General features: G+C 47.3%; 3 protein-coding genes across 6 annotated transcripts; 2 read left to right on the top strand and 1 right to left on the bottom strand.

Annotated features, from left to right (window-relative positions):
• Positions 1-480: 480 nt before the first annotated feature.
• Positions 481-3,464, top strand: LOC120966121 (uncharacterized). Its single transcript, XM_040391805.3, has 6 exons — positions 481-1,059; positions 1,142-1,236; positions 1,575-1,677; positions 1,762-1,852; positions 2,732-2,832; positions 3,321-3,464. The coding sequence occupies exons 3-6, from the start codon at positions 1,631-1,633 to the stop codon at positions 3,361-3,363; spliced, it is 282 nt and encodes a 93-aa protein (XP_040247739.1). The 5' UTR covers positions 481-1,059; positions 1,142-1,236; positions 1,575-1,630; the 3' UTR covers positions 3,364-3,464.
• A 14,958-nt stretch (positions 3,465-18,422) lies between these two features.
• Positions 18,423-19,559, top strand: LOC141025766 (F-box protein At2g26160-like). The gene has a single exon (XM_073501688.1). It carries the CDS (start codon positions 18,423-18,425, stop codon positions 19,557-19,559), a length of 1,137 nt encoding a protein of 378 aa, XP_073357789.1.
• Positions 19,560-23,313: 3,754 nt separating this feature from the next.
• LOC109732798 (uncharacterized) lies at positions 23,314-27,860 on the bottom strand. Of its 4 annotated transcripts, XM_073500925.1 has the most exons (10): positions 27,337-27,860; positions 27,210-27,254; positions 26,468-26,554; positions 25,730-25,780; positions 25,180-25,317; positions 24,978-25,097; positions 24,390-24,454; positions 24,244-24,299; positions 24,064-24,167; positions 23,314-23,951 (listed from the first exon to the last, which is right to left on the bottom strand). In XM_073500925.1, exons 2-10 carry the CDS (start codon positions 27,225-27,227, stop codon positions 23,592-23,594), a joined length of 999 nt encoding a protein of 332 aa, XP_073357026.1. In that variant the 5' UTR covers positions 27,228-27,254; positions 27,337-27,860; the 3' UTR covers positions 23,314-23,591. The 4 variants fall into 4 exon arrangements, with proteins under 4 accessions (XP_073357026.1, XP_020147578.1, XP_045085574.1 ...); XM_020291989.4 differs by having other exon boundaries at positions 24,244-24,454; XM_045229639.2 differs by lacking the exons at positions 27,210-27,254; positions 27,337-27,860 and having other exon boundaries at positions 26,468-26,843.

Genomic DNA, 27,860 nt, shown 5'->3' on the forward strand with positions numbered 1-27,860 from the left:
GGCAGCAGCTAGCGGATCCAGCATTGGATAGCATCCTCCCATCCATGCCGAGAAGCAGCGTGGGTTTCGCCCCGGGCTATGAGGCACTGCTGGATAGATACCCTGTGGATGACATCATGGATAACACTAATTGTGAGCTACACTTCAAAATGAAGAACATATCCATGAAGGTGGCGGCACTACTACAAAAACGGCTATAGCTAATATGGACATTAATGACGCACCATGTATGTGGTGTGTCACTACTATATAGCAGTGGCGCACCAGATATGGGTGCGCCATTAGTGGCCATATTACTAATGGCGCACCTGGTGTGGTGCGCCATTACTAATTTTGTCCTGGCCCCACACCCTTCCCCAAACTTAGCAGTGGCGCACCAGGGGAAAGTGCGCCATTACTAGTTTAACTAGTAATGGTGCACCAGTAAGAGATGCGCCATTGCTATCTATATGTATGGCGCACCCCTACTAGTGCGCCATTGCTATCACCCCTTATCCCCTCCCTCTAGTCACGTTCTCTCCCCTCCCCTTCCTCCTGACACACCCACCCACCTCCCTCGACTTCGATCTAGATCGGGAAGCCCCGGCCGCCCGCCTCTTCCTCTCCCTCCCGACCACGGCGAGCCCCCTTCCCCCTCCCTCACACCAGATCCAGGGCATGGAGCCGTGGTGAGCTCCTTCCCCAACCCTCCTCACCGGATCCAGAGGAGAGCTGGTGACCACGTCCTCCGGCGAGGGTGTTACTCCGGAGTGTGGAGGCCGCCGAGCTGCAGGAGGAGGAGCTCTCCGCCACCCCAAGGCCCCAGATCCAGCCGCCACGGCCATAGCCGGGCTTCCAGACCCTCGTCGTCGTTGAGCTGGCCCATGATCGATGAACGGCGGTGGCTCCGGCGGCAAGGCCAAGGTGCCGCAGGCGATGGCGCCGGTGGAGGGTGGTTTCTTCTCCACGTCCACGCGCCGGGAGAGGAAGCAGCCTCTCGTTGTTCTGCACCAAGTTCGGCAATAGGGGACGCGCAGCCGTCCTCCTCCTCCTCTGCATCCATGGCGCTCATCCCGAAAGGTACTGCGCCTCTCCCGCATTAATCCTGCTTCTGAATCGATCTGCACAGCTGATTTTTGCCTATTGCTCTGTTTGCCTGCAGGGGAGGTACCGCTGGAGCTCTAAGGCGGCCTTAAACACCACCGATCTGGTCGGAGGTTGGGCAGATAAGGCCCTGCGTCTCCTGCTCCTTCCCATGTACGTGTTCATCCCAGTCTCTGACTCTCTGTCCAGACTTAACTACATAGCGGCTACCTAGTATGGATATGATTACGAGCTTGCCGGATTGGATTATGTAGCCTACCTCAATGCTTAATTAGTCTGGCGGTTTGTTGCACGCATACATGCATGCATCATGGTAGAGAATTGAAATCACTAGCTCTAGCTACTTCGTGGTTGAATGGTTTCCATTGCAGTGTACGATCAAATTCTGTACATCTAACATTTGATGAACTAGATGCAGCTTGCTTTTGATTCAGATGATTTATATCTGTGTATGATGCGTTAAAAAATATCTCTATACGAGTCCTGCGCAGGTCATCGTTGGAGGAGAGGATGATGGTGAAGCAACAGAGGATGATGGTGCCCGGCCATGGCGAGCGAGGAAGCCCCAAGATTGATAGGTGGCTCCCTCCTGTCGTAAGTTCAGATGTCGCACATCCTGTATGTTCTGCAAATCGGAGAGATCCAGAATGCTTTTCTCATGTATTTTTGTTATCTCAGGTATGGATTTGGGGCGTATTTCAAGCAGGTAATAACCTACTCTGATGCTTTCGCTCTAAGAGAAAAGTGTGCCACCCCTATCCTCAAGCAGGTAATAATTAATCATTTATGAGCTGATGGACAACAATTACTCTATTCTTCCACCACTGCATCACTCGATCAACTGTCATTATGTATCAATTATGTGAATATGTGAAAAAAATCGTCTATGCTCTGCTTTCTTATTTGGAGGAAAACCAGGCAGTGTAGTTATTTTTTATAGTTTATACACATACTGCACTGTTAATTAAAGGTTGTAACCTCACTGTCACGCTAATGGACACAAAAAAGAAGAGTGGTAGTACTATCAATGGTTCAGTCAGCGCCTCAACAGCGCCTGCACTACTTCTGATATTGTTTTTCGGTAGCTTTTTTCTGCACCTTTTTCTTTCAGTTCTTAGTGCTGCTGCCCCATGAACACATTTTTTAATTTGACTGTACATTCAAATGAAGCCTTTGTTAAGTATACACTCCAAAATTTAGTTAACAGTAGCCTAACTGAATTTTCTGTTTCTGAATTTATAAACTCACTTTATATTCAGTTTATAAATTAACAGTAGCTTCAAAATTAAGTATCATTCGCATGGATCAACTATTATTTTATTTTGTGGAGGATAAAGTTCAGATCATGAATAATGGCATTACAAGTGAACTTGGCACAATTACACATGTCCTGAACCTCATAGAATCTGACACTAGCAAGTCTTCATTGGCATGCAAGTACTACTTTTACATTGTCATGACAGGAACAATTAATTTGACATGTATCATTGGTACGGCTAAAACATTCGTTCATGTTTCAACAAATTTGATGAAGACCACTTCATATGTAATTTTCATATATGAATTATCTCCTGTTGCGTTCTAAGATGTTAGTTCTTTCAGTTCTAGCCCTCCTATCTTTAATTCCTCGCTGCTGGACTACCTGCAGGACAACGAGTTCATCTGCGGCAGCTATAGCTGTGAGCAGTCCGTCCGCGACGCGCTCCGCAGCGTCTTCGCCGGGCACAACGAGATCCTCGACGTCTGGAAGTAAGTCGCCGGCCATCTGTTTCCTGATGAATTTTCTTTCTAGCTCAATGTGATCGGATCTAACTAGTACGTTCAGATTTGCTCTTGTTTTCTTTTCAAATAGTACTAGTAGTCTATATTCCAGCTGTGCGACTACCTGTAGCCACTTGAACCGATGAGAATTCTTCAAGCCTACCTATAGCCACTTGAACAGATGTCTATCTCAGATCTGCTCATCTAAAAAATCCAAGTGGAGTAGTATAGTGGTAGTATAGTATAATAATATTATCAAAAGGTAAATGCCCTGATTATTTAGCTCTATCAGATAAATACTCGTCGAAAGTGGGCTCCTATCAAAATTCATTTCCATTATAATCTTACTCATACAATATTCACACCATGTAATTCTGGAAATATATGCTCATATCTAGTTCTGCATAAAAAATGACAGTATTGACATGTTATAAATAGTTTGTTTGTCTTTCTGTTTATTTTGTTACATTTTGCAGGGATAAAGTGAAGAAAAAGAAGAAAAGAATACTAGAAGATTAGTTTTAGGATTTTCTTTTATTTCCTTGCAATTTTCCTTTTATTGGATACTTGTAAAGGCATTGTAATATTCTTACTATAATAAAAATTATGATTCTATTTCATTTTTTTAATTATTTTTCCTTATAGGTTGTTTTCTGTAAATTTGGATTTTTTGTTTGTTTTCCAAATACATTACTAGTGGCGCATTTAAGCCCTTATTAGTGGCGCACCTTCCTTTATTACTAGTGGCGCACCTATAAGGCTATTAGTGGCGCACCTGGAGGGAATACCAGCGGAGCACCTAAGGGTTAGTAGTGGCGCACCATGTGGTGCGCCACTGGTATTTGGATTACCAGTGGCGCATCAAAGGTGCGCCATTACTAACAATTACTAGTGGTGTGTTAATAGTGGCGCACCTATAGTGCTCCATTAATAGCAAAAACTGATGCACCACTAACAACCTTTTTTCTAGTAGTGCAGACGTCGTTGCTTATACAAATCCCCCTGACGCAACCTTCCATTGCAACCCGATCCCAGCTGGCTATGATCGTGTCGTGGTTGATGAAGTGGTGGCACAATATTCAGGGCTAGAGCTTGACATTCCTGGAGGTGACGACGAACACACACTGGGAGAGGCCATACATCGTATCATTCTATGGAGAAAGGATTGCATCATCTTTCCAAGGCCACGGGCACCGCGTCAGCCGGCTCCTCCTCCAAGTCCGGCACCGCGTCACCAGACTCCCGCTCCTCCAAGTCTGCCACCGCGTCAGCACACTCCTGCTCCTCCAAGTCCGGCACCGCGTCAGGCCAGTCCTCCTCCTCCAAGTCCGGCACCGCGTCAGGCCACTCCTCCTTCTCCAAGTCCGGCAACGCGTCAGCCCAGTCCTCCTCCTCCAAATCAGTCACCGCGTCAGCCGTCTCCGCCGCCTCAGCGGGCTCCACCGCCTAAGCAACAGTGGAAGAGAGCCGCCGCAGCTATGGCGGCTAGCGGTACAAGTACAGGAGGCAAGAGATACCAATTTGGTCCAAGCCTCATGCCTCTTCCGAAGAGGCCTTACGACATGACGGACGAGGAAAACGAAGCCGAACGCAGGGCCCAATTGGACGCCCATTTTGGACCGAAACCGCCACGGCCGCCAAAGGAGAAAGTGCCTGAGCGTGTCATTGACCACTTTATTTGTATGGCTAAAGCACTAGCTCCCAAGCCTGTTGACTCAGACTATGAGCGCCAAATCAGGAAGGCATATCAAGCACAACAAAAGAAGGAGTCGAGCTCGAGCTCGAGCCAAGCAGCTGCCAAAAAGTGGGAAAACTGTTCCCCAGCTAGGAGAACAGGCGGTGCAATCGATCCCCCCGCTCATTGTACCAACACACATGAGTACCGGCGGGGCCGATCATCTGGTAATAACCGACGATCATAGAAGGCAGGCTGCAGGGATCGGATGCACTATAGAACAACTCCTAGGGTTCGAGCCCATGGAAACTTATACAGAGCAAGAACTAAAACGGAAATATACCCGCGGCGAACCTTTGGTCAAGCCTGAGGAGGTCAAGAAGCTCTCAACGAGAATGTATGAATTGCATGAATGGTACATGAAAATTGCCAAGACTACCACTCGAGAGTCCCTCATGGTGAATGTCAAGGCAGAGCATTACTTCAATGAGAATGCTCTGTATGTTGAGTTTACAGAACTGTTTCAGTTATTCAATCAAGACGCACTCGACAAAATCTATCATCAGTTGCTATTGTCTGTAAGTGATTTCTTTCTGTAATTTAAGTCTCAAGCTAGCTGTAGTGCTCGTTGATCGTTACCCGTAATTGTCCTCACTATATTCTTATCTATGGTATTATGCAGGATGAAGATCTATGAAATGAAAAAAGCTGGACGCTATGGCATTAGGTTCATTGACCCAAATACCATTAATCAAGAGACATGGTCGCGTCCATGGGATCGAGCAGACATAGAGAAAAGCTTGCTAGAGTTCTTGAAGCGCCTAAATACCAATCGAGATATAATACTTCCTTACAACATCGGGTGAGTCACACTGTCTTGTACTATAAATTTTGTTTTTGCTTACCAACTAGATGTTAATAAGTGTATAGGGTTTAGGGTAGTTGATGAGTGTTATGCACATGCCCACTTAATTTATACATGCAAACGTGTGTGCATGCTGTTTCCACTGGATCTTGTTAATCATTCAAGTTGAAGAAGGAAAAGTTAAAGTATTGGACTCACTACTTAAACTAGTTACTGAGTATGAAATCATGAAGGGGATAGTCAACAGGTAATTTCAATCATTATTGAACTATATGTCGGCCTCTTTAGTTCGTCATTTCCTGATATAAACTAATTAATAACTCCTTTATTCATTTTCTTTGCCGGCGGGCAGGGCTTGGGAAAAGTTCATCAAATAAGTTCCAGGCCAATGGAAACAAAAGCTGTATTGGTATCGATCCAAGGTAATTAATTAAGTAGTACTAGCTAGCTACCATCTCTTTAATTCTAGTTTTAATACCATTAATTATCATGATTGATTAATTATTATCTAATTGAATTCTATTCTCGTAAAGGACATGAAGCGGGCGTCGGGGACTGATTTATGTGCATACTACGTTTGCGAGAACATTCGCATGATGGCGTACGAAAGGAGCATATCTGATAGACAGCTATGGGTAGGTTTGCCACAACACTATTCATAATTGTTCCATCATTATCGATATCTAATCACACAACTAATACATGCATATTGATCTCCTTCTTAAAAGTTCAATGAGGTGCAGGATAAGCTCCTTCCAACGGATCGTACGAGCAATTCAAGAGGAAATAGCGGGATTTTTGCTTGATCAGGTCATAGATCCCAAAGGAGAATACCATTACCCGCTACCGCAGTAATGCCTCCATGTAGGAGAAATTTTATATACCAAATTGTATATATACATGTGTATGTGTGAATGATGGTGCGAGACATTCGATGATATATATGCATAACGTGTACAATATGCAATATCGTAAAATACAGCAAATGAAAAAGAATTAAGAAAACACAAAATTAAAGGAAAAATAAATCATAAACCCAAACCCCCCTAAACCTTTTAGTACCGGTTGGTGTTACCAGCCAGTACTAAAGGTCTCCCAACCCCCGGCGCAGGCTTGTGCCACGTGGTGGCCCTTTAGTGACGTTTCGTGTTGAACCGGGACTAAAGGGGGGACCTTTAGTCCCCACCCCTTAGTGCCGGTTCCAGAACCGGCACTAAAGGGCCTCACGAACCGGTGCTAAATCCCCGTTTTCTACTAGTGCGCCTAACCTTGGAGCTGTTGACCACGAGATCTAGCCCTTTGACTTTCGCCGTACGGGCTTTGACCAGTGGACCTTGTTGGAAATATGCCCTAGAGGCAATAATAAATGGTTATTATTATATTTCTTTGTTCATGATAATTGTCTATTGTTCATGCTATAATTGTGTTATCCGGAAATTGTAATACATGTGTGAATACATAGACCACAACGTGTCCCTAGTAAGCCTCTAGTTGACTAGCTCGTTGATCAACAGATAGTCATGGTTTCCTGACTATGGACATTGGATGTCATTGATAACGGGATCACATCATTAGGAGAATGATGTGATGGACAAGACCCAATCCTAAGCATAGCTCAAAGATCGTGTAGTTCGTTTGCTAGAGCTTTTCCAATGTCAAGTATCTTTTCCTTAGACCATGAGATCGTGTAACTCCCGGATATCGTAGGAGTGCTTTGGGTGTGCCAAACGTCACAACGTAACTGGGTGACTATAAAGGTGCACTATGGGTATCTCTGAAAGTGTCTGTTGGGTTGACACGGATCGAGACTGGGATTTGTCACTCCGTGTGACGGAGAGGTATCTCTGGGCCCACTCGGTAATGCATCATCATAATGAGCTCAATGTGACTAAGGAGTTAGACACGGGATCGTGCATTATGGTACGAGTAAAGAGACTTGCCGGTAACGAGATTGAACAAGGTATTGGGACACCGACGATCGAATCTCGGGCAAGTAACATACCGATTGACACAGGGAATTGTATACGGGATTGATTGAATCCTCGACATCGTGGTTCATCCGATGAGATCATTGTCGAACATGTGGGAGCCAACATGGGTATCCAGATCCCGCTGTTGGTTATTGACCGGAGAGGCGTCTCGGTCATGTCTGCATGTCTCCCGAACCCGTAGGGTCTACACACTTAAGGTTCGGTGACGCTAGGGTTGTAGAGATATGAGTATGCGGAAACCCGAAAGTTGTTCGGAGTCCTGGATGAGATCCCGGACGTCACGAGGAGTTCCGGAATGGTCCGGAGGTGAAGAATTATATATAGGAAGTCCAGTTTCGGCCACCGGGAAAGTTTCGGGGGTTATCGGTATTGTACCGGGACCACCGGAAGGGTCCCGGGGGTCCACCGGGTGGGGCCACCTATCCCGGAGGGCCCCATGGGCTGAAGTGGGAAGGGAACCAGCCCTTAGTGGGCTGGGGCGCCCCCCTTGGGCCTCCCCCTGCGCCTAGGGTTGGAAACCCTAGGGGTGGGGGGGCGCCCCACTTGGCTTGGGGGGGAAGCCCCCCCCCCTTGTAGATGGGATCCAGGGCAGGCGCCCCCCCCTCCCAGGGGGCCTATATATAGTGGGGGAGGGAGGGCAGCAACACACCAGCCCCTGGCGCCTCCCTCTCCCCCTGCAGCACCTCTCCCTCCCGCTTGTGCTTGGCGAAGCCCTGCCGGGATCCCGCTACATCCACCACCACGCCGTCGTGTTGCTGGATCTCCATCAACCTCTCCTTCCCCTTGCTGGATCAAGAAGGAGGAGATGTCGCTCCTCCGTACGTGTGTTGAACGCGGAGGTGCCGTCCGTTCGGCACTCGGTCATCGGTGATTTGGATCACGACGAGTACGACTCCATCAACCCCGTTCATTAGAATGCTTCCGCTCGCGATCTACAAGGGTATGTAGATGCACTCCTTTCCCCTCGTTGCTAGTATACTCCATAGATGGATCTTGGTGATGCGTAGGAAATTTTAAAATTCTGCTACGATCCCCTACAATGGCATCATGAGCCAGGCCTATGCGTAGTTACTATGCACGAGTAGAACACAAAGCTGTTGTGGGCGTAGATGTTGCCAATTCTTCTTGCCGCTACTAGTCTTATCTTGTTTCGGCGGTATTGTGCGATGAAGCGGCCCGGACCGACCTTACACGTACGCTTACGTGAGACAGGTTCCACCGACTGACATGCACTAGATGCATAAGGTGGCTAGCGGGTGTCTGTCTCTCCCACTTTAGTCGGAACGGATTCGATGAAAAGGGTCCTTATGAAGGGTAAATAGAAATTGGCATATCACGTTGTGGTTTTACGTAGGTAAGAAACGTTCTTGCTAGAAACCTATACAAGCCACGTAAAAACTTGCAACAACAATTAGAGGACGTCTAACTTGTTTTTGCAGCATGTGCCTTGTGATGTGATATGGCCAGAAGATGTGATGAATGATATATGTGATGTATGAGATTGATCATATTCTTGTAATAGGAATCACGACTTGCATGTCGATGAGTATGACAACCGGCAGGAGCCATAGGAGTTGTCTTTATTTTTGTATGACCTGCGTGTCATTGAATAACGCCATGTAAATTACTTTACTTTATTGCTAAACGCGTTAGCCATAGAAGTAGAAGTAATCGTTGGCGTGACAACTTCATGAAGACACAATGATGGAGATCATGATGATGGAGATCATGGTGTCATGCCGGTGACGAAGATGATCATGGCGCCCCGAAGATGGAGATCAAAGGAGCAAAATGATATTGGCCATATCATGTCACTATTTGATTGCATGTGATGTTTATCATGTTTTGCATCTTATTTGCTTAGAACGACGGTAGTAAGTAAGATGATCCCTTATAATAATTTCAAGAAAGTGTTCCCCCTAACTGTGCACCATTGCGAAGGTTCGTTGTTTCGAAGCACCACGTGATGATCGGGTGTGATAGATTCTAACGTTCGCATACAACGGGTGTTGACGAGCCTAGCATGTACAGACATGGCCTCGGAACACACGCAATACACTTAGGTTGACTTGACGAGCCTAGCATGTACAGACATGGCCTCGGAACACGGAGGACCAAAAGGTCGAGCATGAGTCGTATAGAAGATACGATCAACATGGAGATGTTCACCGATCTTGACTAGTCCGTCTCACGTGATGATCGGACACGGCCTAGTTAACTCGGATCATGTTTCACTTAGATGACTAGAGGGATGTCTATCTGAGTGGGAGTTCATTGAATAATTTGATTAGATGAACTTAATTATCATGAACTTAGTCTAAAATCTTTACAATATGTCTTGTAGATCAAATGGCCCACGTTGACCTCAACTTCAACGCGTTCCTAGAGAAAACCAAGCTGAAAGATGATGGCAGTAACTATACGGACTGGGTCCGGAACCTGAGGATCATCCTCATAGCTGCCAAGAAAGATTATGTCCTAGAAGCACCGCTAGGTGAAGCACCAATCCCAGAGAACCAAGACGTTATGAACGCTTGGCAATCACGTGCTGATGATTACTCCCTCGTTCAGTGCGGCATGCTTTACAGCTTAGAACCGGGTCTCCAAAAGCGTTTTGAGAAACATGGAGCATATGAGATGTTCGAAGAGCTGAAAATGGTTTTCCAAGCTCATGCCCGGGTCGAGAGATATGAAGTCTCCGACAAGTTCTTCAGCTGTAAAATGGAGGAAAATAGTTCTGTTAGTGAGCACATACTCAGAATGTCTGGGTTACACAACCGCTTGTCTCAGCTGGGAGTTAATCTCCCGGATGACGCGGTCATTGACAGAATCCTCCAGTCGCTTCCACCAAGCTACAAGAGCTTTGTGATGAACTTCAATATGCAGGGGATGGAAAAGACCATTCCTGAGGTATATTCAATGTTGAAATCAGCGGAGGTGGAGATCAAAAAGGAACATCAAGTGTTGATGGTGAATAAAGCCACTAAGTTCAAGAAGGGCAAGGGTAAGAAGAACTTCAAGAAGGACGGCAAGGGAGTTGCTGTGCCCAGTAAGCCAGTTGCCGGGAAGAAGCCAAGGAATGGACCCAAGCCTGAGACTGAGTGCTTTTATTGCAAGGGAAGTGGTCACTGGAAGCGGAACTGCCCCAAATACTTAGCGGACAAGAAGGCCGGCAACACCAAAGGTATATGTGATATACATGTAATTGATGTGTACCTTACCAGTACTCGTAGTAGCTCCTGGATATTTGATTCTGGTGCGGTTGCTCATATTTGTAACTCAAAACAGGAGCTGCGGAATAAGCGGAGACTGGCGAAGGACGAGGTGACGATGCGCGTCGGGAATGGTTCCAAGGTCGATGTGATCGCCGTCGGCACGCTGCCTCTGCATTTACCTACGGGATTAGTTTTAAACCTCAATAATTGTTATTTAGTGCCAGCTTTGAGCATGAACATTGTATCTGGATCTCGTTTAATTCGAGATGGCTACTCATTTAAATCCGAGAATAATGGTTGTTCTATTTATATGAGAGATATGTTTTATGGTCATGCCCCGCTGGTCAATGGTTTATTCCTGATGAATCTCGAACGTGATGTTACACATATTCATAGTGTGAATACCAAAAGATGTAAAGTTGATAACGATAGTCCCACATACTTGTGGCACTGCCGCCTTGGTCACATTGGTGTCAAGCGCATGAAGAAGCTCCATGCAGATGGACTTTTGGAGTCTCTTGATTACGAATCATTTGACACGTGCGAACCATGCCTCATGGGTAAGATGACCAAGACTCCCTTCTCCGGAACAATGGAGCGAGCAACCAACTTATTGGAAATCATACATACCGATGTGTGCGGTCCAATGAGTGTTGAGGCTCGCGGAGGATATCGTTATGTTCTCACTCTCACTGATGACTTAAGTAGATATGGGTATGTCTACCTAATGAAACACAAGTCTGAAACCTTTGAAAAGTTCAAGGAATTTCAGAGTGAGGTTGAGAATCAACGTGACAGAAAAATAAAGTTCCTACGATCAGATCGTGGAGGAGAATATTTAAGTCATGAATTTGGCACACACTTAAGGAAATGTGGAATAGTTTCACAACTCACACCGCCTGGAACACCTCAGCGAAATGGTGTGTCCGAACGTCGTAATCGCACTCTATTGGATATGGTGCGATCTATGATGTCTCTTACCGATCTACCGCTCTCATTTTGGGGCTATGCTTTAGAGACTGCCGCATTCACTTTAAATAGGGCTCCGTCGAAATCTGTTGAGACGACACCGTATGAATTATGGTTTGGGAAGAAACCTAAGCTATCGTTTCTAAAAGTTTGGGGATGCGATGCTTATGTCAAGAAACTTCAACCTGAAAAGCTCGAACCCAAGTCGGAGAAATGCGTCTTCATAGGATACCCTAAGGAAACTATTGGGTATACCTTCTACCTCAGATCCGAAGGCAAGATCTTCGTTGCCAAGAACGGGTCCTTTCTGGAGAAAGAGTTTCTCTCGAAGGAAGTAAGTGGGAGGAAAGTGGAACTTGATGAGGTGATAGTCACCCCTTCCGAACCGAAAAGTAGCGCAGCGCGGGAAGATATTCCTGTGGTGCCTACACCGACTGGGGAGGAAGTTAATGATGATGATCATGAAGCTTCGGATCAAGTTACTGCTGAACTTCGAAGGTCCACAAGGACACGTTCCGCACCAGAGTGGTACGGGAACCCTGTCCTGGAAATCATGTTGTTAGACAACGGTGAACCTTCGAACTATGAAGAAGCGATGGCGGGCCCGGATTCCGACAAATGGCTAGAAGCCATGAAATCCGAGATAGGATCCATGTATGAAAACGAAGTATGGACTTTGACTGACTTGCCCGATGATCGGCGAGCCATAGAAAATAAATGGATCTTTAAGAAGAAGACAGACGCGGATGGTAATGTGACCATCTATAAGGCTCGACTGGTCGCTAAGGGTTATCGACAAGTTCAAGGGGTTGACTACGATGAGACTTTCTCACCCGTAGCGAAGCTGAAGTCTGTCTGAATCATGTTAGCAATTGCTGCATTCTATGATTATGAGATATGGCAAATGGACGTCAAAACGGCATTCCTTAACGGCTTCCTTAAGGAAGAATTGTATATGATGCAGCCGAAAGGTTTTGTCGATCCTAAGAATGCTAACAAAGTATGCAAGCTCCAGCGCTCAATCTATGGGCTGGTGCAAGCATCTCAGAGTTGGAACATTCGCTTTGATGAGATGATCAAAGCGTTTGGGTTTACACAGACTTATGGAGAAGCCTGTGTTTACAAGAAAGTGAGTGGGAGCTCTGTAGCATTTCTCATATTATATGTGGATGACATACTATTGATGGGAAATGATATAGAATTCTTGGAAAGTATAAAGGCCTATTTGAATAAGTGTTTTTCAATGAAGGACCTTGGAGAAGCTGCTTATATATTAGGCATCAAGATCTATAGAGATAGATCAAGACGCCTCATTGGTCTTTCACAGAGTACGTACCTTGACAAGATATTGAAGAAGTTCAATATGGATCAGTCCAAGAAGGGGTTCCTGCCTGTATTGCAAGCTGTGCAATTGAGCACGGCTCAATGCCCGACCACGGCAGAAGATGGAGAAAAGATGAGTGTCATCCCCTATGCCTCGGCCATAGGGTCTATTATGTATGCCATGCTGTGTACCAGACCTGATGTAAACCTTGTCGTAAGTTTGGTAGGAAGGTACCAAAGTAATCCCGACATGGAACACTGGACAGCGGTCAAGAATATCCTGAAGTACCTGAAGAGGACTAAGGATATGTTTCTCGTTTATGGAGGTGACGAAGAGCTCGTCGTAAAGGGTTACGTCGACGCTAGCTTCGACACAGATCTGGATGACTCAAAGTCACAAACCGGATACGTGTATATTTTGAATGGAGGGGCAGTAAGCTGGTGCAGTTGCAAGCAAAGCGTCGTGGCGGGATCTACATGTGAAGCGGAGTACATGGCGGCCTCAGAGGCAACACAGGAAGCAGTCTGGATAAAGGAGTTCATTACCGACCTAGGGGTGATTCCCAATGCGTCGGGCCCGATGACTCTCTTCTGTGACAACACTGGAGCTATTGCCCTTGCCAAGGAGCCCAGGTTTCACAGGAAGACCAGGCATATCAAGCGTCGCTTCAACTCCATTCGTGAAAGTGTTCAAAATGGAGACATAGATATTTGTAAAGTACATACGGACCTGAATGTAGCAGATCCGTTGACTAAACCTCTCCCTAGAGAAAAACATGATCAACACCAGAACGCTATGGGTGTTCGATTCACCACAATGTAACTAGATTATTGACTCTAGTGCAAGTGGGAGACTGTTCGAAATATGCCCTAGAGGCAATAATAAATGGTTATTATTATATTTCTTTGTTCATGATAATTGTCTATTGTTCATGCTATAATTGTGTTATCCGGAAATCGTAATACATGTGTGAATACATAGACCACAACGTGTCCCTAGTAAGCCTCTGGTTGACTAGCTCGTTGATCAACAGATAGTCATGGTTTCCTGACTATGGACATTGGATGTCATTGATAACGGGATCACATCATTAGGAGAATGATGTGATGGACAAGACCCAATCCTAAGCATAGCTCAAAGATCGTGTAGTTCGTTTGCTAGAGCTTTTCCAATGTCAAGTATCTTTTCCTTAGACCATGAGATCGTGTAACTCCCGGATATCGTAGGAGTGCTTTGGGTGTGCCAAACGTTACAACGTAACTGGGTGACTATAAAGGTGCACTACGGGTATCTCTGAAAGTGTCTGTTGGGTTGACACGGATCGAGACTGGGATTTGTCACTCCGTGTGACGGAGAGGTATCTCTGGGCCCACTCGGTAATGCATCATCATAATGAGCTCAGTGTGACTAAGGAGTTAGACACGGGATCATGCATTACGGTACGAGTAAAGAGACTTGCCGGTAACGAGATTGAACAAGGTATACGGGATTGAACAAGGAGTTAGACACGGGATACCGACGATCGAATCTCGGGCAAGTAACATACCGATTGACAAAGGGAATTGTATACGGGATTGATTGAATCCTCGACATCGTGGTTCATCCGATGAGATCATCGTGGAACATGTGGGAGCCAACATGGGTATCCAGATCCCGATGTTGGTTATTGACCGGAGAGGCGTCTCGGTCATGTCTGCATGTCTCCCGAACCCGTAGGGTCTACACACTTAAGGTTCGGTGACGCTAGGGTTGTAGAGATATGAGTATGCGGAAACCCGAAAGTTGTTCGGAGTCCCGGATGAGATCCCGGACGTCACGAGGAGTTCCGGAATGGTCCGGAGGTGAAGAATTATATATAGGAAGTCCAGTTTCGGCCACCGGGAAAGTTTCGGGGGTTATCGGTATTGTACCGGGACCACCGGAAGGGTCCCGGGGGTCCACCGGGTGGGGCCACCTATCCCAGAGGGCCCCATGGGCTGAAGTGGGAAGGGAACCAGCCCTTAGTGGGCTGGGGTGCCCCCTTGGGCCTCCCCCTGCGCCTAGGGTTCGAAACCCTAGGGGTGGGGGCGCCCCACTTGGCTTGGGGGGGAAGCCACCCCCCCTTTCCACTTGGCCGCCGCCCCCCCCCCCCCTTGTAGATGGGATCCAGGGCAGGCGCCCCCCCTCCCAGGGGGCCTATATATAGTGGGGGGAGGGAGGGCAGCAACACACCAGCCCTTGGCGCCTCCCTCTCCCCCTGCAACACCTCTCCCTCCCGCTTGTGCTTGGCGAAGCCCTGCCGGGATCCCGCTACATCCACCACCACGCCGTCGTGCTGCTGGATCTCCATCAACCTCTCCTTCCCCCTTGATGGATCAAGAAGGAGGAGACGTCGCTGCTCCGTACGTGTGTTGAACGCGGAGGTGCCGTCCGTTCGGCACTCGGTCATCGGTGATTTGGATCACGACGAGTACGACTCCACCAACCCCGTTCATTAGAACGCTTCCGCTCGCGATCTACAAGGGTATGTAGATGCACTCCTTTCCCCTCGTTGCTAGTATACTCCATAGATGGATCTTGGTGATGCGTAGGAAATTTTAAAATTCTGCTACGATCCCCTACAGACCTCTCCACCCGGTTGTGGTAGGACAGCCCATAGGAACACTTGGGAGCAACGTCCCGGCCAGACCCACAGCAAGATCCCCTCCGTGTAGACCCGACGCAGCCGTTCCCCCCTCTAGGTGCCGGCGGCCGCTGTCCGTGAGGGGGGCCACACCCTGGAGACGCGTGCTGCCTCTTCAGACATGCCACCACACCGTACGGCATGTATGAGGGCCCGGTGCGACGCTTCGGTGGCATTGCTACCCCCAAGGCCCCAGTCCGGCCTACCCCTGTAGCGGTTGACCACGAGATCTAGCCCTTTGACTTTCCCCGTACGGGCTTTGACCAGTGGACCTCTCCACCCGGTTGTGTTAGGTCAGCCCAGAGGAACACTTGGGAGCAACGTCCCGGCCAAACCCACAGAAAGATCCCCTCCGTGTAGACCCAACACGGCCTTTTCCCCTCTCCAGGTACCGGCGGTGGCGCCGTCCGTGAGGGGGGCCACACCCCGGAGACGCGTGCTGCCACTTCATACGTGCCACCACACCACCCGACATGTATGAGGGCCCGGTGCAACGCTCCGGTGGCATTGCTACCCCCCCCCCCCCAGGGCCCCCGCCCCACCTAACCCTGGAGCGGTTGACCACGAGATCTAGCCCTTTGATTTTCCCCGTACGGGCTTTAACCAGTGGACCTCTCCACCCGGTTGTGTTAAGTCAGCCCATAGGAACAGTTGGGAGCAACGTCCCGGCCAAACCCATAGCCAGATCCCCTCTGTGTAGCCCCGATGCGGTCGTTTCCCCCCTCAAGGTGCCGGCGGCGGCGCCGTCCGTGAGGGGGGCAACACCCCGAAGACGCGTGCTACCTTTTCAGACATGCCACCACACCACCCGACATGTATGAGGGCCCGGTGCGACGCTCCGGTGGCATTGCTACCCCCAGGGCCCCCGCCCCGCCTAACCCTAGAGCGGTTGACCACAAGATCTAGCCCTTTGACTTTCCCCGTACGGGCTTTGACCAGTGGACCTCTTCACCTGATTGTGGTAGGTCAGCCCATAGGAACACTTGGGAACAACGTCCCGGCCAAACCCGCAGCAACATCCCCTCCGTGTAGACCCGAAGCGGCCGTTTCCCCCCTCCAGGTGCCGGCGGCGACGCCGTCAGTGAGGGGGGCCACACCCTGGAGACGCGTGCCGCCTCTTGAGACATGCCACTACACCACCTGGTTGTGGTAGGTCAGCCCATAAAAACACTTGGGAGCAACGTCCCCTCCGTATAGACCCGATGCGGCTGTTTCCCCCCTCCAAGTGCCAGCGGCGGCGCCGTCCGTGTGAGGGGGGCACACCTCAGACGTGGGGGGGGGGGGTCACACTCCGGAGACGCGTGCCAGGCGTTTGCAACCACCACGACACTTCTGTCGGCATAGGCGTTTTTGATTTTAATAAAGTATAAAGACCTATATTCAAAAGAACATGACGGCATATTATTAACGTACTCGAAAAAAATACAAACTACATATATATTCATAATCTATGGAAAAAATTCACCAAATCGATAAATAATGTATGTATGTTTATTTTTACACATGCTACATGTAAGTTAATCAAATAATAATACATAAAAAAAATTAAAAATTATATATGAAAACAAAAAAATAACTATGTCGACGGCACTGCCGTCGCCATAGCTGCGGCCATGGGGTAGATGGTCGGCGCGTCGCGGATCGATGACGTGGCTAGTATGACGACAACAGTCGTCGGCATATATGCTGGTCGGTGCGCTTCGGATGGATGACGTGGCATGCGTATCTATGCAGACGGCCGCCCGTCTCTGCCGTCGGCATAGTTTGAACGTCGTTAGCCGTCCGTCACGAGCGGGGTCGCCGGGCCCACAGCTATGCCGACAGCCCATGTATGTCGACGGCAGCTGTAGGCATACGCGTAGCTAGGCCGACGGCATTTCTGTGCCGACGGGGGCCGTCGGCATAGAGTAAGAGAGCCCGACGGCCTAGGTACGCCGACGGCCTGGACGTGGCTGTCGGCATAGCCCGGAGTAGGCCGACGGGGGCTGTTGGTATATCTTCGGCCGTCGGGGTAGGGCCCTGTTCCGGTAGTGGCGCCTCGCATGTCAGATCGGAGGCGGGTGATCTCGGGTCATCTTCCTGCCCTCTCGCGCGGTGTGGCTAGGGAGGAAGAGGAGCGCAGCGGCTTCCGAGACTGGCGATGGAGAGAAGAGATGCGACGGGGATGGCGGGCCACGGAGGTGAGGAGGTAGGGGCGGCGGCGCCATGGGGGCGACAGGAGGAAGAGAGAGGATTGGCGGAGTGACCATCGGGAGGAAGGGAGACAGGCGCCCTCACCCCATCCACGCTCCAGCCAAATGGCGCCCGACACGTCACGGGCCCGGACACGTGAAATGACGAAACTGCTCTCGACAGGGCACGGTATTATCGGCGGTGGCACGGGATATATGCCCGCTGAAGGAGGCCACGCGCCGCACAGTCCACACTCCCAGCCACAGTCGCTAACCGACGCGCCCCACTAGCGAGTGACCCCACACGTCAGCGAGGCAGCAAAGTAATGCTGGGGTAAGAAAAAACAGTAAGGGAAACCGAATCGAAGCTACTATTCATTGTAGCAGTGTTTTGGTTTGATACAACGGCCGATGTCATCCGGGAGTGAGATCGGATGGTCAAGAATGCATCAAGAAAAAGATCCGACGGTCAGGAATCCCGAGCACTGAGGAGGCTGGGTGGCTCCCGTTGTGCTTGTTTCTCGATACAGCCTGTAACCGCCACGATCGGGTATGGACGATCGAATCTTTTATATACTCTGTTTATTTACAAAGTTAGTTACGATTGTATCGTTGTTGCCTCATAAAAGGATCAACAATTCGCACCTTCGGTTCGCCCAGCCCATCGACAGCGCACCCGCGAGCGCGATCGGTGCACGTACGTGCAATGGCTAGCCAGGAGGAGCAGCCCGACTGGTTGGACCTCCCCTCCGATCTAGTGACGATCATCGCGCGGAGGTCCCGCGACGCCGTCACCGGGCTCGCCGCGTTCCGCTCCGTGTGCCGGGCATGGCGCGCCGCGGCAGGGCCAGCGCCGCGCCTCCTGCTCCCCCGTGTCCGCGCCTCCCACACGGCTGTCTTCCCCTTGTCCCGCGGCTGGTCCCTCGTCGTCGACACCCACGACGCCTCCTGCCACGTCTCGCACCTGGCCACCCGCGCCACGGCGGCCCTGCCCAAGCTCAACGCCGTCCGCGACGGCCCAGGCAGCGACGTCGTCCGGCACGTAAGGTACGTGCACCGCAACGACCTGGACACGGCGCTGTGCAGCAACTGGATCTTCCCGACCTACCTCGATTTCACGGACTACTTGCGCTTCGCCCTCCACCTCCCGCCCGGCGCCCCGGCGGCGGTGGCGACGGGCATGACGGTCATGATGTACCACAAGATGCACGGGCACACGGGCATGCTCTTCTGCCGCCCCGGCGACGCGGCATGGACCAAGGTGGAGAAGCCCCGCCGCATAGGCTACGGCTACTTCGACTTCGCCTACCATGACGGGAAGGTGTTCGGCATGGACATCAACGGCGAGATGGCGGTATTCGACGCCGCCACGCTCGGCGCCCTACAGCTGGTCCCGCGTCCGCCGGACATGCCCAACCTCAGCAGCAAGATGTACGACTCCATCTGCTCTCGGAAGCAAGAGTTGGATTACGTCCACCTCGTCGCGTTGCCGAGCAAGCTGGTCCTCGTCGTGGCAAGGACCACCGTCAAGTCGTCCCGGCCGGTGGCCTTGGATCTCTTCGAGCTGGGCTCTTCTCCGGCGCCTGACGGGCAGCTCGCCTGGCGCAAGGTGGCCGAGGCTGGTAACTACGAATTGTTCGTCGATAGGTACCACGCAACCTTCAGGGAAAATGACGGCGCCAACGGAACTCGGATCTACTACGTCCATGACATGAAGAAGGTTTCTACCGTCGCGGCATACTGCTACAGCATGCAGGAAAACAAGTTGGAATGCGTCTACAGGTCACCGGAGGATGATGGTCCTCCCGACTGCTTAACTAGGCCTAGTTGGTTTGTTCCTTAGCTTGCTAGCTACTTTAATTATGTAATTATTGAGTACTATTAACATGCCCGTGCGTCGCAACCGGAGATATTTTTTCTTCTAAACGGTGCTAAAATTGTTGCCTCATCAATTAATTAAAAGAAAAGAGTTGTCCAGTTAATTAACGGAAAGACGATACAGACTGATCATATGCGAATTACTTACAAAGTATGAAACCCTATGACCGAACATTCGACCGGACAAACGCTCCAAACACGCAATAACCACAAACGCCACACAATCGAAAAGGTACTCTGAACAATAACACCGCAAGTGGAGACAAAGGACACCACCAAATCCACTGTGACAAACCAAACAATGAGGACGATCTAAGAGACTGATTAAGCAGCCAGGGGCATCTATCCGAAGTTGCAGTTGTAAAAAGGGCACAACCAAAATAGACTAGGCATTCTTTATCCACATATATTCACTAATGTCAAGGGTCAAAGAGGTTTACGATTCACCACGAACAAGTAGACATCAGGTTAGATGTGACATAACTATGTCACATCTAGATGTGTCCTAAACAGACCCTTTACAAAATTTGCAGTCACAAAACCAACTTGGGGGGGGGGGGGGGGGGGGGGGGGAGTAATAATGCTAGTAGGCAATAGTACATGAATCTATATTTATATCTATACCAATATAAAAAGATCCAAACCATCTCGACCGTCAAATCATGTTATCTAGCGGTTCAAATCGCTCCAATGTTGAGCATCAAACACGTTTAACGCTCTAATTACCCACCACTGCCATTAGTTATAAACACGTTTTGACTCAACGCTATCCCATGAAATCTGTCATGTTTTAATAACTGTTTTGCCGTTTGCAAAAAATATTATGGCAGAAGCGTGTTAGGTGGTTCAAACACGTGACCTCACGAACGAGATGCAGACGCATTGACCACTAGAATAGGAAGAACATTCGGTAGAACGAGGCTTAAAATAGTTTATATTTTGACGCAAAAAAAATCATTTAGAAAATTCAGGCGAAAAAAATCCGAAAATTCCGAGATTTTCCGAAAACCGGTTTTTTCGGTGCCTATAAAAAAATCGGAATCGAGAAAAAAAAAACCTTGGATACGGCAACAGACCTTTTTTATAATCTTCAGTCAAGCTGCATTTATAGCCTGTTAGGCATTTTTTTCATCAGGATTTATTAACACAGATGTATTTATACTATACTCAAAAACCTACAGGAAATGTGAATCTATGAGAAAAGATGATAAGGAATGCAAGCATATGTGATCCTTTTGGCCCATCGATTATTTATGATTAGAAATTTCAGTACAAAAGATATTATTTGGGCCATTCAGAAATTTGTGCCAAGAGATACCAGGAGATTACACTCCGGTAACCAGAACACACTCACTCAGATCCTCACTCAAACCAATCTTTACTGGACCATCTACCAGCATTCAATTACATGAACCACAACAAAGAAAGAGTATTCAAGTTTTCCACTAAGCACATGAAAGAGGAAGTATTTCATTCTGCTACCACTTAACATGACAGACTCCTCATCTATAAGAATGCAAGGAAGCAGGGCCTGGAGAAATCATCCAGGATGCAGCAATCCATGAAAGGATGATGGGAGGTCGCTAGGTGGGCAATATTTGGTAATTGAGAAATGGTACTAAAAAATAAAGTGATACACTTTGGTATAAGAACAGTTCAGATACCCCAATTTGCATGTACCTGCTCGACCGATACATCACAATAGCATATCTAATAGACTAACCGTTTTTAGTATTGTCTCCATCGTGTCCACCAGGGATGCCTCACAGCTTCAGCCCCCTCGTGTCCACCACCAATGCCTGTTATACAAACATAAGATAAATGACCAATGAGAACCAAAAGAGAAAGCCAAGTCACTATCATGGATTTAAGATTTTTAGCATAAACAAGATACTTAGATCAACTCGGAACTGTAATTTAAAAAGACAAAATAATCTCAACTCATTGATTTTTCATGGTATAAACAAACGCTTGCAATAGGACTCTACTACAAGTGATAAAATATCAATTATTTTGTAAATTTGAAACCAAGTCACTATCATGGATTTAAGATTATTAGCAAGCTCAGCAGAGTTAACAATATTTAAATATTGAAAGATAGAAAAATAACTAGATTTTAAGCTTCAAAATGTACCAATTGAGCTACTTATTCGAAATTTTAGTAGCTTCAAGCTAATTTTTCATATAGTTGGTCAACTTCAAACTGCTATGTACCTCATCTTGAAAAGAACAGAAAACTACACTGCAGCTATATCTATATGTTCTAACATTACCATTATAAAGATACAGCTCTTGCATATTTCAGTAGGCAAGCAAGAGCGAACTTTTTTTCAATTATTAATTTATTACAGAACTAACCAATCTCTGTGTCCATTGCATATATTTTCATATTATGTATATATCATGTTTAACTAATCTGCAGTCAATCCACAGCATCAACAAATTAGTTGGTTCATTTGATTATTTCACGAATGCATAGCAATCGGATAAACCACTCTAGTAAGTTCATATAGTTTTTATTCTTCCTACATAGCACTGAGTTGAAGCAGATAGTTGCAGGTTCAATGATAAATCAATAATACTAGAAACAACATTGTGTAGGTATGAGGAATTTATGTTGAAGACTTGAAGAGGTCATCAAGCAACAATAGGAGCACGTGACATGGTAGTACTTCAAATCGTTACCTTAACAGAGAAAGGATGTGAAAAGCATTATTTAATCAGCCAATTATGAAAAAACAACTCAGCTTTGTTATACTCACAATGTAAAAGGCATGCTACTACCTGGAGTATAGACAGTTTCGAATGGATGATAGTGAGAACCGATGGTGGCCTTGGAGATTTTCTTGAACTGCAATGACTGAAGATGGACCATGAAGACACCAACAACTGTCCAGAGGAACACCAAATTATTTTCCTCCGCATACCCTATCATTTGCGGGGGCTGTTTCTTTGAATTTAGTCCAAGTAACTTGTCCAGTTCAATAATTCTTCTCGGCTCCCATATCACAACACCGTCGCCATCGGTCTCCATACTCCATAGTTGGGCGGTGAAGCCTGACAATAAAAGGAAACCCATCCCACCACTCTCTGCTCGGATGACCGTGACCGCGAATCTGCCCGGGGTATACATGTCCCCTGGCAGTAATTCCAGGGCTAGGCTCTGCCTATCCAAATCAAACCCAAGGGTACTTGGTGGCGACCCCGCCGTAAAAATCGACCAGTGAAGGCAATCCCCAGCCAGCACTGCGGGCTCGCTCGTAAAAACGAAAAAGCCATCGAATGGAAGCGGCGCCGAGATGAGGTCACCCCATAGGCCTGTGTCCGACGAGTAGACGCAGGCGATCGCTCTTCTGGGTTGCTTTCGTTCGCTGCCTACGAGGACCACTTGGAAGTGATCGCCTGCGTCTCTGGCAACGCAACTGTTTTCGGAGAATTTACTCATATTACCCTGCCTGCTTTGTGAAGCTGTTTGAATCACAACAACCTGGCTGGTACTACTTTGTAATGTACTACCTCTGTTTCTTTAAACTGCCAAAATGTCTTACATTTCGAAACAGAGGGTTTTAAACTGCTAAAATGTCTTACATTTATCCAAAAAGACTTTCACCCCAGACTGGTCAATCATTCCAGTGGCATCAGCAGTATGTATCTTTGCCAACACAAGAAAGAATGCACAAGTATCTCTGCTTCATTACTGTATTCATTCATATGTAGGATTTCTGCATGGGAGATCTATTATACACCAGCTGGCAATATAACAAGAAATTCAGTCTGATCACACAAGATTCACTGTATACCAGCCAACAATTCAAACAACAACACAAGTTTTTCTTCCTATCAAAGAAGAACGCACAAGTGTATATGCTATGCCTACCCCAACTTCATCACTCCATGTAGATATCTGGAGGATAATATGCCTACCACTAATCTCGGAAACACTCTCATTCATAGGCAGCAGCCCAACTCAACTTTAATCCAGCGGAATCTATTCACTTCAACTCTGATCAGCATGATCTTCTCTCTGGGAAGCCTGGTGACTTGAACTCTGATCAGCAGGATGTTTTCTCTGGGTAGTCTGTTGACTTGAACCCTGATCAGCAGCATGTTCTCTCTGGGAAGCCTGATGACTTGAACTCTCAGCAGAAGGAGCACGCGGGTAGATGATTTCGTAGTGATTTGCCGAGTACAGCAGGGTCACTCTCGGACGGGGAACTCCAGGACCAGTGTAGATATCTGGATCATATCCTCCTCGGACTCGCTCCACTCTGAGGGGGACCTCAAGCGCTCTGGCCAAGGCCACCATCATAACATGATCCGTAGACCGACAAGCTGGAGCGACGCGCCAAAAGCACCACTGTACGTACAACAACAATAACAGGTTAGGTAAATTGAGTGTCATGTATCCAACAATGGATGCATTGGAAATCAGCACAACGGTAATGTAAGGGAGAATATGCATCACTGACATCTTCCAGATTGTAATTTCCTCTGAGCCCTGGTATAAGCGGTTCATACACCTCCCTGTGCGAGCACATCTGGATAGCTACTACTAATCTGAGGAAAATGATAACTAACCAAGAAAATGTGTCAGAAACATGAATTGTGATGGACAAAAGGAAATATGACTTCAAGGGTGTTTCTCTCACTGTCTAGTGTCGTATCATACTCGCTGAAGAACTCGAGAAGTTTCTCTTTACGGCGGCTAAAAATGGCACATATTATGTCAGTGAGATGGAATGCATTCGGCCACAATACTATGATGGAATTGCAGAAAACCAAGCGAGTCAAAAACCTGCTACTTGATTCTCTGCCATGTCTCTTCCATCTCATTATTTTCTTGATCAGATTCCTAAATGCCTGAAAGGACCAGCGACTCAATAATTCGCAGTTGATAATCATATATCATAGGTTATAATGATACATACAGAATACTGATCAATACCAAGATATAAAAGAACACAGCTAAGACAACTCGCCTGAGAAGTTCATTAAGCATATTACTATAGCATAGTAACAGAACAGTGAGATGGCTATACAATAATAACCAGTAGGTGCGCATTGTTGTAGTGCTCAAACAAGCATAAGATTATGTTATTTCCTCATATATTGCCGTTGTTGCAAGTAAATTTTCTTAAGGCCGTTGTTACAATCAGGTTGTTAACTTTACAATAAACTTGAAATTTGAGTTCCTGCCAACACTGTATAAAACTGTGATGGCATGCCACTACTGTTAAGCAATTGTGCATCTTCTGCAAATGACAAACAAAGATAGTGAGATGCCAGATGCTGATTGAAGTGTACTGTAACCTGAATAGAATCATCATTCCATGCAAGCATGTTTATCCAAGAAAGAACAAGTATGGAGAAGGAAAGAACTTACTTTGCTGCTCCTGCAAAACTCAGAGTTCCATTGAAGATCTCCATGTCGCATAGACATTCTTTCAACAACATGAAGGAGACGGTTTTCCTCATTTGTGTCCTGCCTATCAATAACTTGCTCCTGTTGTACATTCGCGAAAACAGAGAAAGTTAAATAACTAACCCTACATCCGATGATAAGGAAAAGAGGGGAGGACGATTACAAGGTACGAAAATATGAAGCTCCTGTAGAAACACTCCCCATCTCCAATCACCGATCTAGATTCCGAATATGCATCAAGATGGTTCGCCTCGTCAGAATCAAGCCTATGATGTCTTCTGACTTCAGTGATGGGATGCGTCTGCAACGAATGCACAAATACAAGAATTCAAATTACGCTGAGTTGAACATGGAAACAACATATCTAAAAATGTGATGGAAATTTTGTTTTCATTCAAGTATTCTGGTTTCCATGTTCTCTGGAAATGTTTGAAACCGCTAGTATATAATCCCATCATTGATACTGATTGGTTGTTGTTCAGTAAGAAAACGAGAAGATGTCTATTAACACATGATAAACTCAACAGCAGGACAAGTACGATTAAGGTCCCATCAGACTATCACAACCAAGAGTTAATATACAATTTAGTATTTATAAAAGAGAACATAATCCTTCTGAACCACTAATCACGTATTTTGTGATATAGGGCTTTGATCCTGATTTTTCTTGCACCTCCATTTTGAACATTACATCAGGCAAAATGGAAACAAACCTGGTGGTTCACATGTTCCGAACATATTTCCCTTCCTTCTCTACGAAAAATCTATTTGACAGGAAATGAGAAAACGAAGTTACAGACCATACATCATCCTGCCAGTCTTACAATTGTACAGAATCAACAAGATCGAGTATTTGAAAACAAGAAATAAGGGAATGAAAAACTAATGGAATTAACAAACAACCAGTCAATTTTTTTTCCTTTTCCCTGTCAAAAGAAAAAATAATACTGTATAGCAAGACCACAAAACATGTGCATCCAAAGCTTCTTTATTTTTGGCAAATATTTACATGAATTATATTCTGGGGCTTCTGAACCAGTTCCAGGTACCAATCGACAAAATGGTGAAACTTTTCGACCAAATCCTAAAGTGGTCGCCGATTTTGCATGTGAATGGCAAATGATTTACAGTAATTATGTTCAATTATGCAGTCTTGAACTAATGTCTAGATTAAAGTTTCTGATAACAGCATCTGTTTGCAAAGGAAGCTCGTACATTTGACTTCAGGCTCTGTTGCCAAAATATTGCAGTAGGACATGACCTCATGATTTCCCCACATTTTGCAGACAACAGTTTCAACAAGATAGCCATTTGCTTCAAAATACAATGCCAGATTATGGAAAGACCCACGAGCCCAAAAAATCCCAGTTCTACTTTCTATGCACAAAAAATCCCAGTTCATACCACCCAAGAATCACAAGTGAGAAGAGCGGACAAGATTCAGGCCATACCTTGTTCTTGATCTGACTCCAGTTTATACCTAGTTCGTCCTGCTTGGGTTTCACCTTTACTACAACCTTTACTTGCGATAGTTTCTCCTGCTCCACAGAATTAGCATCAAGATCACACATTTTGGATTAGCAAAGGTGAAAAGGCTAACAAGATTGAAATGTTGAGTCATCCAAATCCTTTCTACTCTTGCCAATTATTCATATGAATTGAGTTTTGAGGCTTCAGAGCCAGTTTCAGGCTTTCAGGCAACAGATGATGCATGTCTGGCCAAGTAATCCCGAGCAAACATTCAGATTAACTTCCCCTATAACACCATTGATCTACACTGGAAATTGATACATTTTGGCATCAAGATTTCTTGCCAAAATATGTCAGCAACCACTGCCAATACATGATCCTCGTATCTCCCCACATTTTTCACTTGCAGCAAAATTGCAAAACATGCTATCATACCAAACCAAATAGAAGAATCAATTAGCACAAGCATGGACACCTAAATCTTGAACAGTGGCGAATAATCTCAACAAGATCCTTGCCTACCTCTAAATTTGATAACGCACCGCAAGAAGAACTCGAGTAATAATCAGGAAATGCCTAATCGCCAAACTGTCCCCAACATTTGCCCGAGATTTCGTTTCCACTGTAAATCATCCCCAACCCCAACATTTTAACAGACTCATGACATACCTGTTCCGAGCAAGCAATTCCGAGCAAGCAAAGAAGACCAGATTCATGACATACCTGTTCCGTCCTGTACATCGCCTCTTCCGCGCGCAGCGAGTTGTACTGCTCAAGAGGAAACCAAGAAACGCTCAAGAACGCACTCCAGAGACTCCAAGAACTCCAAGAAACAGCAACAGCACGTCACCTGCTGTTCCCATCGCCTGTTGACGGCCGCCTGCTCTTTCGCTAGCCGCTCGATCAACCGCTGCCCAACCAGGTTGAGGTCCAACTCCAACCGCTGCCCAACCAGGTTGGGGTCCAACGGCCGCGCCGCCGCGTTGGGCTCCTCACTCGTCTCCGCCACCGCCACCGCCACCGCCACCAAGGGGTCGCTCCCGCCTCCCGCGCCCTGCCGTCTGCTGTGGAGGTCGACTCCCTGCCGCCCGCCGCGGAGGTCGACTCCATGCCGCCTAAGGGCCCGGCTCTGAGCGTCGCGGCGATGGCGTTGTCGAGGAGCTGCTGCTGCTCGCGGAGCTCGGAGGAGCTGCTGCTGCTCGTGGAGCTCGGAGGAGAAGGAGTGGTGGCGATTCCCTTGCCCTTCCGGGGGTCGACCACCGTGGCGGGGCTCGACCCATCAGCGCCGCCTCCGGCCTGCTCGAGGTGGAGGGGAGGTGGCGGCGCAGCAGCGCTCGGGGCCCCATCCCCATTGGAGGAGTCCGGTTCGTCGAC

Source organism: Aegilops tauschii, chromosome 6, assembly GCF_002575655.3.
Source record: "Aegilops tauschii subsp. strangulata cultivar AL8/78 chromosome 6, Aet v6.0, whole genome shotgun sequence".
Classification (NCBI taxonomy): domain Eukaryota; kingdom Viridiplantae; phylum Streptophyta; class Magnoliopsida; order Poales; family Poaceae; genus Aegilops; species Aegilops tauschii.

What these genes read in the sequence shown, in the direction of transcription:
- LOC141025766 (XM_073501688.1), top strand. Translation starts at nt 18,423, where the DNA reads ATGGCTAGCCAGGAGGAGCAGCCCGACTGGTTGGACCTCCCCTCCGAT.
- LOC109732798 (XM_045229638.2), bottom strand. Translation starts at nt 26,587, where the DNA reads ATGTGTGATCTTGATGCTAATTCTGTGGAGCAGGAGAAACTATCGCAA. An exon ending in GCTTCATATTTTCGTACCTT is followed by an intron (nt 25,098 to 25,179) that starts GTAATCGTCCTC and finishes AATGTACAACAG; the next exon opens with GAGCAAGTTATTGATAGGCA. An exon ending in GAAATTACAATCTGGAAGAT is followed by an intron (nt 23,952 to 24,063) that starts GTCAGTGATGCA and finishes TTGTACGTACAG; the next exon opens with TGGTGCTTTTGGCGCGTCGC.
- LOC120966121 (XM_040391805.3), top strand. Translation starts at nt 1,631, where the DNA reads ATGGCGAGCGAGGAAGCCCCAAGATTGATAGGTGGCTCCCTCCTGTC. An exon ending in ATAGGTGGCTCCCTCCTGTC is followed by an intron (nt 1,678 to 1,761) that starts GTAAGTTCAGAT and finishes TTGTTATCTCAG; the next exon opens with GTATGGATTTGGGGCGTATT. An exon ending in GAGATCCTCGACGTCTGGAA is followed by an intron (nt 2,833 to 3,320) that starts GTAAGTCGCCGG and finishes TACATTTTGCAG; the next exon opens with GGATAAAGTGAAGAAAAAGA.